Consider the following 12015-nt stretch of genomic DNA (forward strand, 5'->3'; position numbering starts at 1 on the left):
GAATAACAATTTCTTATGAATAAGACACCTTGTATTACACATCTGAAAAATAAAGTTAGTGGGTTTTTGTTTATTTCAGCAGTGGAGTTACAGACAGGGAGACAGAGAGGGGAAGAGAAACAAAGAAAGAGAGGGCTCCCATTCACTGGCGCACTCCCCAGGGGCTTGGAAATGGATTCAGGTCGCCTACAACATAAGTGGCAGGAACCCAATTACTTGAGCCATCACAACTGCCTACCAGGGTTTAAGTCAGCAGGAAGACAGAGATGGGAACCAAAGAAAGATACTAAACCCAAGCACTCCAAAACAGGAAATGGCAGTAAACCAAACACCTGCCTTGAGAGCTTTTAAAATGTGGCTTTCAATGCAGCATCCTCAATTGTTTAATTTGAAATTTAAATAAGATCAATATTTCTTAAACTGTATGTGCAACACACTGTACTGTTTTCAGTAGGTGGGGTAGGTAGACACTGCTTCATGGAGATTGCTTATTGTTTGATAAAAAGAAAATAAGGGCCAGCGTTGTGGCATAGCAGGTAAGGCTACTGTCTATGATGGGTCTATATGGGTCTATATGGGTGCCGGTTTGTATTCCAGCTACTCCATTTTTCCACTTAGCTCCCTGCTAATGGTTTGGATTAGCAGGTCTGGGAAAGCAATAGAGGTCGGTCTAAGAACCTGGGACCCTGCCACACAAATGAAGCTTTTGGCTCTTGGTCTGGGCCTGATCCAGCCTGGGTCATTGCAGGCACCTGGAGGTATGAAGCACTGGGTGAAAGATCTCTTTTTAATTCCGCCTTTCCAACAAATAGATAAGTCTTTAAAAAAAAAAAAGAAAATAGACTTTCTATAGTGATTTATTTGGCATGTCTTGACCATGAATAGCTTAAACCCAGTGTGATATTCCTTCTATCACTTCTGACACTAAGAAGACAAAGATTACCTTTGATTCAGAATACCATTTGGTAGAATCATGTCCTACAAAGAAAGACACACCCTGGGATGAACAGAGCAGGCATTGGGTTACCTTGTGGGCGACACAGAGGTGACGATGAAATGGGACAGCCCATCGTTGTATTGCTTATCTGTTGACTGAACCTTGGTGCCCTTCACGTCCATTACGACTGTGCCATTATCCAGTGAAACGGAAAACACATCTGACTGAAATGCAAGCACAGCTTTCAAGCAGGAACCCCAGGGATGCAAAAGACTGACACATTTCCAATAACTTAATGATGTTACTGAAAGGAACGCACAGTGTGCGGGAAATTTGCTAGTAAAACAAGGTCTATGAATAATTAACAATTCAAACAACTTCACTCATTTGCAATGGTTTCATTTATACAATCAGATGTATTTTGATAACAAAAAGTTGCCTATATTTTGAAGTTAAGATTTTTGGCATTTTGTTGTGATGCTGAGAGTCTTTGTGCCAGTTTCAATTCTCTTGCTAACTTGACACTTGTCTTCCATCAGTAATATCCCTTGGCACTTTTTATAAAAAAGCAGTATTTGGATCTCTTCAGGGAGGTAGCTAGATGAACTAGGTAAGGGTTATTTTTCCAGTTTGGCTTTTCAAATATTTCACTTTTTCAATGGTGGATGCTGAGAAATTTAAAGGTCAGAAATGAGCATTTTCCCCCCGATTTTGCTTATTGCTTATTTAAAAATACTGACAAGTGACAAGCTTGTTTTTTTTTTTCTTTCCTGATATGGTCATTAAACTTTAAGTTAATCTTCAAAATTGGCTCCTTTTTTTCTTTTGTGGACAAAAAACTTATTATTTTCCCCCAACTAATGTAATCCGAGGCAAGTTTAGAGGTAAAGTCCTACAAAATGCTTTGGAGAAATTCTCGCACATAAAACTGATTTAATTCAAATAGTTTTAAGTGTGACAGATGCACAAAAATGAGAGTCTTTTTGAAAGTTTGTGGAAAATGCATGCTATGGAAAAACATGTGAGGACTTCAAGTTTTTAATTTTTTTGCATAGAAGTAAATGTTAATTCTGCTTTACACCAACTTTTTGAAGTACTTTTGTTTGTATGAAAAGTGAAAGCTACTTTCAGAAATTATGCTATGGCCTAGCCCATCAGTATAGATATTTTTGGAGAACTAGCAGTAGCTATGAAGGTTACACAGCTTCAAAACATTTAACTTAATTTTGAAAGAACATCTTTGTAATTGAGTTTAAGTATTCCACAGAAATTCCCCAAACAAATATGTATTTTTTTTGTTCTTTTATAAATTAAATCACAGCTGTGTTTGTTCTTAATATACAAGCAGAGACTTAAAGCCTCTGTTTTTTTGTGCCACAGATGCCTTTCAATGTGGTATTACATGTAGATCCCTTCATAAAAATAACGTTTTCAAGTGTGTCGAACAATAGTGTAGGGATGTGAAGATCAATCATATTCAAATGAGGTTTTTAAAATATTTAATTTAAAATCTCTGATATCCTTATAGATGTGCTTTATGAAAACATTGAATAATGTTTAACAGCAGATCTAAAAAGTTTTAAAATTTAGAAGCAGCAATGAGCATAAGTGGCATTTTGAAATATTTGTGACAACTATGCCGTGAGACAAGAACGTCTGTCATTCCTGTTTATGACAAGGTCACAAGCACTGCTAATACTGCTGTGGTTTATTGTCAACATTCATAATTGAAGACAGATAGACTTAAGGTAGAGGAGAAAAAAGGTATGACCTTTTTCTATCCATACACAGCTCCTTTGAAACCTATCCAGTTCGTGATGCAGGGGTGGGTTGACAGATCCCAGGTTAAGAACTCCTGATGTACATATAATACACACGTACACACCCACATGTATATGTTTCACAAAATATCCAAAATGAGGTTTACTGTGTGACATACTGACACGTGAGTCAACATAAATTTACATAGAAAGTGACTATTAACATGCATAAGACTTACGTTTAGCAGTAAAACAATAATTGCAAATAAGCTTTCTTGGGAATAAACATGTACTTACCCCCGATGTGTAGTAGAATAGCAGTCCATTTGGCTGTAAAGTACGGAAATTAAAGCCTCCTTCAAAGCCATCGAAGAAAGATATTTTCTGGGTTGAAGCAATGAAACTCTGCCCATTGAAATATGCTCTGCGAGATATCTGTGATAAAGGTGAGGGTAGTGTTTTTGATCATATCAAATGCTTATAAAGTCAATTTCTCATATTCAAAAGACCTTGCACAGTTAATTGCTATGGAAACACATTGTTCCAACCTTCTGGTTTATGCTAGAACTCAGACATGCTAGTCCCTCATCTAACAGATTGAGTTTCTGCTTCTCCAACTTCCTGTAAGCTGAGCAGGCGAGGCTCCTGGAATGAGAACCCCCCGCCCCTTGGGCTATGTGAGTGTCCTAGGAAACTGAAAGGACTGGATCAGTGATGGAGGAAACCCACATGCCTTCTTAGCTTAATGATTCTTCTTTCTGTAAGTAGCAAAAGTAGCTCAAGGTGTTACCAATGGTCATAGGGAAGCTAAAAAGAGCTTATCCAGCTTTTGAGAGTGAGAAGTTTTCTATCTATTCATTCAAAAACTTTAAACTGAGTTGTACTTACGAGAGAGTCCTCTGGGCATCCATAACCGACTCCCAGGGTTTCTGTCTGCTCCAATAAGTTGAAGTCTTTCTTTTGGAATTGGAACCCTTTCATGCATCCTCTGAAGTTGATATCTAGAGGAAGATGTGTTCTTAGGGTCCTAGAAAAGAAAATCAACCCTCACTAATATAGTTATGATGTGTCTACTGCCAATAGAATTTGCATTTGTAGAGTCATATGTAATGGGTCATAGTTTCTTGATATTTTTGATAAGCAACTAATGATATCTAATCTTTGCATATATTAAGAGTTTTGTTCTGAGTCAATTCAATATGTGTATTTCCTAAAAAGTCTAATTTGCATTACTTTGATCTTTGTAAGAATTCAGTGAGATAGCTGGAGATGATATTTTTCTATAAAGATATTAGGCTGAATCGAATGGAATTGACACAGTGTGGGTCAAAATTAGTTACTCTAGGCAGTTTCATTCAGTTTAACCTAAAAAATGATACTAAAAAGTGTATTAAATTAGGATTTGAACCCATAAGTAGACTCCCATTAATTCACTTAGGTAATAAACTTATCTTTTTGTTCTTATTTGTATCGCACTGTATTCAACTAAGGTTGGAGGAAAGTATCAGCAATATTGGACTTTTGGAACAATGGGAAAGCATTGTTGAGATTGGGGATTTGCTCCATACTGAAATATTTGCATCTGTCATGACTGCTGTATAGGCGATACCTACAGCGAATAAATGTAAAGCTCGTTTTGACCAAAGTGCAATGGCGTCAATGAATTTAGATGAACATTGGTCAAATTAAAGGATAATAGCCCCCATCAAATTCTGCTCTGGATAATTACTCCCAGAGGGCTGTGCTAATTACAAGTTGGCATGCATATAACGGGAACTATAATGGTTAAATCCATATGTGGCATTCTGGCAGGAACAATAGAGGGTGTAGTGCAGAAAGCTTAAGGAACCCTCTTTAAAAATGCAGCAGAATAATGTGGAAATGCAATATATACTGGTTTGGACATAAGAATGAGCTTCCAAATAACTGAAATGGTTAAATGATTTTGTTTTACATCTGAGGTAATAATATATACATCAATACATATATATATTTTAAAGAGAGGTGTGACAGCTAAGAACACTGACATTCTATAATTCCCTACTCTGAATGCACAGTAGAATGAAATGATCTGAGAAGGTTTTTGATCTTCTTATTCTTTTTTTTAATATTACCAGCAGATTAATTAGAATTTCTGGAAAGTGGTCATGGGTGATGGCTTTTCTAAAGATCTCTAGATTATTCCAATGAGGACCATAGCTGGGAACCACTGAATTGAATCACTGTGAAGTTGTTTCTCAGTTTTAGGGTCTCCAATGTTATTACTTAGTTAGTTAATTGCAATATGAGATAATGAGATTTTTGACAATTTTAGAATAATGTCTCCATATACCCTCAGATTGTTACTGATAAGTTCAAAATGTGCTTAAGGGTAAAACGAAGATAAAGGAATACAATTCTGTTTTGTTTACACAAAATACATGTACTCTGTCCTTCCTCTGGTTGATGACAAACAGCATGTTACATCTAATAATTAAAGGCATCAGTAGAATATAGCCACGAGATACTAATTTAAGGAGGTCATGTGAACTGCCTGAGGGTACAGGAATGTGTGTGCCTGTTGATGTGCATGTGTGTCAGAGTAGCAAATGGAGATGCTGAAACCAGTTAACTATGCCTCGTCTGATTATAGAACACAGCCCAGTACATTAGGAGCAAATAGCTGCTTAGCAAGAAATCTTACCTGGATTGCAATACCTCTGGGGGTGCTCCTCCAATGTATATATCTGTAAAAGGTATTTTCATCTTTTCATTATCCATGCTCTTGACATGCCGTCTGTCAACCACCAAGATCATTTTCTTATCATTGTGGTAAATAATTGAGATCTGTGAGAAGTAACATGTAACTGATTAATAATCAGTGTTTTAAATACACATATATTTTAATTTTTCTGGCTATCAATGTAGGTCTTCAGTGTCTTTATGCTTTCTTCCTCCATAAAAGGCACAGATGTTTCCATTCTTATACACAGACATGGAAATTCTTGCTGTCCACCATATGCAGTTGACATATCTTGGGGGAAGTATGGCTACATGGGAAGGGCACTCTTTCAAAAAAGAGCCTTACCGATGTACAACTATCATGTAAAGAATCATACCTATTTAATGTGTACAGTTTGATGGATTTGGACATGCCATCACAACTGAAAAGAAATGGGCTTATCTAGCTCTTTCAGGGTTTCCTTGTGTCACTTCCCTACCTGGGTAGTAAGAACACATACTGTGAGACCCACTGCTTAACTAGTTTGTTGCTAACTATGGGCAGACTGTTGTTGTATAGCACATGTCTAGAATTTATTTAGCATAAATGAAACCTTATATCCTTGAAATGACATCTTTTGATATATCTTATCTTAGCACCCTCTGGCAACCACCATTATAATTTCAATCAGGAATCTTCTGGACTCTAGATTGTGTATCACCAGGCATTATTTTTGGTGAAATGGTGTGAAGCTTTAATGAATCTGTGAAAATGCTAGTCATAGTATGTTTAAAATTTTTTTCATTGATTATAACATGTCTTCATTGAAGGCCACGTACTTTAACTGAAAAGGGAAATAAAACCTCCAACACTTCTCTCATTTTAAGATAGCATGCTTTATTACATTACAGATCTGAAAGGAGCTGCTAACAAAAGCAGTTGAGAAATATCTGTATATTGATGCCTATTTCATTCTTTGGGTGTTCTCTTTATAAAGAAACCCAAGTTAGAATTTTTCTGGACACAAGGTCTAAAAAAGAGATTTATTTTCTTACATGTACCCTTGTTTTCACATTTAGAGGTTCTGAAAGGATAAGTGCAAAATGGTTATGCATCTACGCTCTGCCATTTTCCAACAAATGAATGATAAGATTGAGTAGCAGTGCCACTGTCCTCAAGATAGTTAGCATGCACAGGAGACTTTTGGCCTTAAAACCATGAAAAGGATCCTTGCAGGGACCGTTTTATTAGAAACACCAGCATGTCAACAATGTTTATTTTGTAAAAGCAAATGTTTTCTTGGGGTCTCTGGGTAGGTGAGGGTCCTTCTGTTGCTCTTGTGATGTGAACATGTTTAATTACAACCTTGCCCACTTCATCTGACCACTCTATTACATCGAAAGCTTTGAGTACTAAAAATAAAGACAAAAGCAAAACCATTAGAACTAGAATTATTCATACCTCATGGTACTTTGCATCATTAATTAGAGCTTTCTTTAGCGTGTCTTCGAGATGCACAGGGCCATTACTAAATCCGAAGTCATAGAACACATGTAGGTAACCATTGCGCATTTCTAAGCTGAAAAACATGCTCTGTGGAGAGAAAATGGAGTCATATTTAGTTAAATGCAAAAAGTAATACTGTATTCTACACTACTCAAATTATCTTAAGACTAAGGAATTCTCACTAAATTTTTATTATGAAATAAAACAAAATCACTTCCACATCAGCAGCTATTTCTTATACAATTACACAAAAGTATTAATATAACGTGACTTAAAATAACTACCATGTTGTTTTTTGTTCTGTTTTATAAATAAGTGGAATGTTTAGGCTACGTAAGAGATTCTTTGAAGTTTTAAGAACAATATAATACATGATATTTGTTTGAGTTGCCTTTTGAGAATTATAATAGACTAACAGATATAACTTCATTCATTTTAAGATAAAATTAACAGTATTGAAAACTGACTTCAGGGTATGCTGAGAAGAATCTCCCCTAGTATTAGCAAACATGGATCTAACAAGGAAAGCTCTTTCTGTATTATTTTGAAACATTGGATTTATCGCATTCATTTTAAGATGTCATTGTTATTATTGAAAAATTAATTAAAGATGTACTGAAAACAATCCCTCAAATTCTTCAAAAAATATGGCTAAAAGAAAAAGAATGCTATTTCTGTATTACCTGGAACTTTGAGTTTATGCAAATAAATATAGAATTATTATGTACCTGGACAATATGTTGTTTGAAAAGCAATGTAATTCTGTAACACTCAAGTAATTTACAAGTCAAGTTTACTTGTTTCTGAAGATAGTTCAAAGATAACAGAATTCAATAGATTTGAAAACAAAATATTCTAGCAAAGTCCCTCTTGTACAAAAATTAATCTCCCATGCAGTTTGTTTGCTCTGGGAGTATGGAAAATGATTCATTGAGATTAAGGGACAAAATAGTTCAGCTTCTATTTATATTCATTAAAATAAAAACTAGAGAAAGAAATTGATCTTTAAAGTTTAATACATGGGTTATGGACCCAAGTTTTCATTTCCTCCTTTTACCAGATTTTTCCTAGGATATACATAATATTCATATAAATGTGGTTTCACACAAGAGGTACAGGTTGGTTTTCATTCTTCTCTTTTAGCCTATTGCAATGCATTGAAACTTTATGTGACTAATGACATGAATTTTTATGGGTGATATGACTTGATAATGTAAGACTTCTGCAATGATTTTGCATTGATACGAGAGAGGTATGACAATATTTCAGGATACAGACATACTTGTTGATTACTTTCTGCAATTACTAGCAGCACTCTCAAGTTTTTAATAAAGTGAATTTTTCTTAATTGTTGAACTTTACTGGTGGTGACAAATTGCGATCGGTGATATGAGACCTATTACTCGTTTCAGTAAGTAATAAGCTGAAATACCATCCTAAGGGTATTACAATTGCTAAGAAAGTAGTCTTTCTTTAAGAAAACCATCTGAAGCGAGATGATTTTTTTTTTTTAAAGATTTATTTTTTATTATTTTTTATTGGAAAGGCGGATATACAGAGAGGAGATACAGAGAGGAAGATCTTCCATCCGATGATTCACTCCCCAAGTGAGCCGCAACGGGTCGATACTATGCCGATCCGAAGCCAGGAGCCTCTTCCGGGTCTCCCACACGGGTGCAGGGTCCCAAAGCTTTGGGCCGTCCTCAACTGCCTTCCCAGGCCACAGGCAGGGAGCTGGAAGGGAAGTGGGGCTGCCGGGATTAGAACCGGCGCCCATATGGGATCCCGGGCGTGCAAGGCGAGGACTTAACCACTTGCGCCACCGCGCCGGGCCCGAGATGATTTTTTAAGAAGCTATTTGGAAATTTTTCATTGTATGTGATTTTATTCAAAACAATGACAATATATCATCTATGAAAACTTCCATATCTGCACTGTTAAGCATTTGTGGGAAAAAATTTCTAATCTGTTGAAACCTTTCAAATGAAGATTTTTCAATGACTCTGAATCCTTTTATTAATAAAGTTTACAAAATAATATAGTGTCTGATTAACTTGTTTGAAGTGATACCAAGAAACAGGAAACATACCAGCCAAGTTTCTAAGACAAATTTTGAGGCTCAATGTGGTGTACGACCTGGTAGGCACAGACAATGATATACTTCTTACATTTTTTCTTTTGTAAAGTGTCATGATCAGTTTTGACAATTGACCAAACTTACTATTGAAAAGGATGAACTTATGACAAGACTTTTCAATGACCATATCACATAGAGGTTAATAAGACTGCAAAAAGTATCAACATTTAATTACATCATTCTAAATCTGGTATGAAAAAAATTTTACTGGTAGCACAAAGGTTTGGTATGATTAAGAAATAAAAATTAATTTAATTTGATTTCACCTTTATTTTAAATGTTTTATCTTACTATTTTATTTCCTCTTCATATAATTTGCCTTTTTTTCTAGCTTGTAATGCTTTACAACATAATTAGATATGTATATGCTGTATGTGTATCATTTATAAAAAGATTATGCAGCTATGTATATATGTATGTAAATTTATATATACACATATATGTGTGTGTGTGTGTGTGTAAGATATAAATTCTTTTTTTCTAATTAGGGTACATGACACAGAAAAATTAGGAGACCAATATGAAACTTCTGAACACACATGGCTCATTTAGATCTTGGTGATTATTTTTCTCAAGTTTTCCTTAGTTTGCTAAAAGGCATATTTAATTTACATTCAAAAAGTTTCATGTGAAGCAAGGCATTTTCAGAGCTGCTTTTATTTATTGGAGTCATCACTTCACTGAAGGAGGGAGAAAATCCAGTTTTGCTTTCTGGACTAGAAATTCGATTGATGGCATGACACTCATCCTGGGTACAGCAGAAAGTAAGGGAAGTAAAGGAGAAGTAGGACTTTTATATCGACTCACTCCATTGACCATCAGGAGCACAAGGCCATTGTCAGCTGGTGTTCGAACTTCTATGTCAAAGCGAGTCACCTGACCAAATTTCCCTCTCCTTGTGATATCCCTCACCACAGCGTAACTAGAGCCATCGAAGAAGTAACTGGCAGCACGGCTCTGAGTGAAGGCCAGTTTATCCCTGGAATAGAAACACAACAATCACATAGACATACAGACTTTGTGATGCTTTTCAAATTCAGCTCTTCTCATCCATTCTCAGAACATCTTCCATGACCCTCGCAGCGTTTAAGTGAAGTCCTATAGTCTTCATGAAGAGATAGAGAAGTATTTACAGGTAAGTTAATGACCTGTTGCTAAAGGATTTCTTTGCTCCCTTTCTATTTGCTGAGATGACTAAAGTCTCTGAGTAAATCCCAGAGAATTCTAAATCATCGCTGGGAACAAGTTAACATTTAGTACTTTCTTGTGCTTATCCATGATAAAAAAAATGTTTTTGTGGCCTTCCATTATTATGCAGTGTCATAACTGACTTCCCTAAAGAAAAATTTAAGAAACTGGATTTTTAAAGAATTTGTTTTGTATAATAGGAAGGCAGAGGTAGATGAAGCAAATGGCTGTTTATTCCCAAAATTGTCACAACAGTTGTGCCTGGGCCAGGCCAAAGTCAAGAGACAGTAACCAACTGGGTTTCTGTGGTGGATGGCAGAAACCCAGCTACCTGCGCCATCAAATACTGCCTCCCAGGCATATTAGCAGGCAGCTGGAATTGATCCCAGACACACTGGTTAAGGATCTGGACATCCTAAGTGGTAGCTTAACTCACCACACCACAACACCCACCCACCCCTGAGAACCTAAATGCTGGCCATACCTCTTCTGTTTGCTGCTCTTACATGACTGTCAAACCCTTCAGTGTCTATAAACATCCCTTACCTGGCACAGGGTGTCGACTTGGCAGGATCCATGTTATAGATGTGCTTAAAGTTGTACAGGCTGATCACATCATTATTCAAAGTGGCCAATTCCAGGCAGCCAGAGAAACCAGGCAAGTTTAAGCTGGCAGGTAGCTGTGCAACAGACCAAGTCAAGTTATTTGCCCTGGCATACTATTTCACTCAAAACAGACAATGCAACTATGAGCTCATCAAGGTAATCTATACATTGATACAGTATCCTCTAAGACCTGAGTTTGTGTCTATGCTGTTTCAGATCATTTGGAAAAGTGATTTGTTAGTTGTGCATATCTCAATCGAGAGGGTAGATTCATTGAGCCTGGGCTATGTGCCAGTTAGATGCTGGGCAGTGACTTCATGACAAAAATCAGTCTTCACACTAGCTCTGTGAGGCAGGCCTTCCTGTTCTCACATAGAGAAGTGGAAGTTAACAGATAAACAAATTCAATCATATGCCTGTAACTAGGAAGTAATAGGTCTGAGGGTGAACCTAGGATCCACTTCTCATCTTCCTGTGCCTTGTTTTTATCTGTCCTTCATCAGATTTCATATTCTTCTTTCTTTTAAGATTTATTTATTTATTTGAAAGTCAGATATACAGAGAGGAGGAGAGACAAAGAAGAAGAGCTTCTGTCCCATGATTCACTCCCCAAGTGAGCGCAATGGCTAGTGCTGTGCCGATCCGAAACAGGGAGCCAGGAACTTCTTCCAGGTCTCCCACACAGGTGCAGGGTCCCAAGGCTTTGGGCCGTACTCAGCTGCTTTTCCAGGCCACAAGCAGGGAGCTGGATGGGAAGTGGAGCTGCCGGGATTAAAACCGGCGCCCACATGGGATCCCGGCATGTTCAAGGTGAGGACTTTAGCTGCTAGGTCACACCGCCGGACCCTTGGTTTCATATTCCTCTGTAGAGTACACACCTTTTCCCATTCTGCATGCTTTATTTCATGCCTCTATTAGTTGAGATTAATGAATTTTTGAAACTGTTATTTGCAAAGCTGAAAAGTAGTTCCAAACCATATGACACTACAATGGACAGACATTTCTGAAGCAGGGTAGGGATGGAGTTTGCTGCATACACATGCGTCACAACGAAATGAATTCATCTTGGTTAGCTGTAGCTTGAAAGAATCTGACACTACGAAAATGTGGGTTGCATAAACACAATTTATACAGCTAATTTATACAGTCTGATTCAGAATTATACTTACTGAGCTAAGCT

At 36.8% G+C, this 12015-nt stretch overlaps 1 protein-coding gene across 2 annotated transcripts in view; it reads right to left on the reverse strand.

The window, feature by feature from the left end:
• The window catches only part of LAMA4 (laminin subunit alpha 4), a 140611-nt gene that overhangs the window by 20493 nt on the left and 108103 nt on the right, over positions 1-12015 (reverse strand). For both annotated transcript variants that reach the window (XM_040983146.1, XM_040983145.1), the window contains exons 22-28: positions 10776-10909; positions 9849-10020; positions 6860-6991; positions 5381-5523; positions 3586-3724; positions 2995-3132; positions 1028-1161 (exon numbers count right to left, since the gene is read on the reverse strand). In XM_040983146.1, coding sequence (XP_040839080.1) covers positions 1028-1161; positions 2995-3132; positions 3586-3724; positions 5381-5523; positions 6860-6991; positions 9849-10020; positions 10776-10909 — 992 coding nt within the window. The remainder of the gene's footprint in view (positions 1-1027; positions 1162-2994; positions 3133-3585; positions 3725-5380; positions 5524-6859; positions 6992-9848; positions 10021-10775; positions 10910-12015) is intronic.

This window comes from Ochotona curzoniae, unplaced genomic scaffold, assembly GCF_017591425.1.
Source record: "Ochotona curzoniae isolate NIBS_2020 unplaced genomic scaffold, NIBS_Ocur_1.0 contig_3819, whole genome shotgun sequence".
NCBI classification, from domain to species: Eukaryota; Metazoa; Chordata; class Mammalia; order Lagomorpha; family Ochotonidae; genus Ochotona; species Ochotona curzoniae.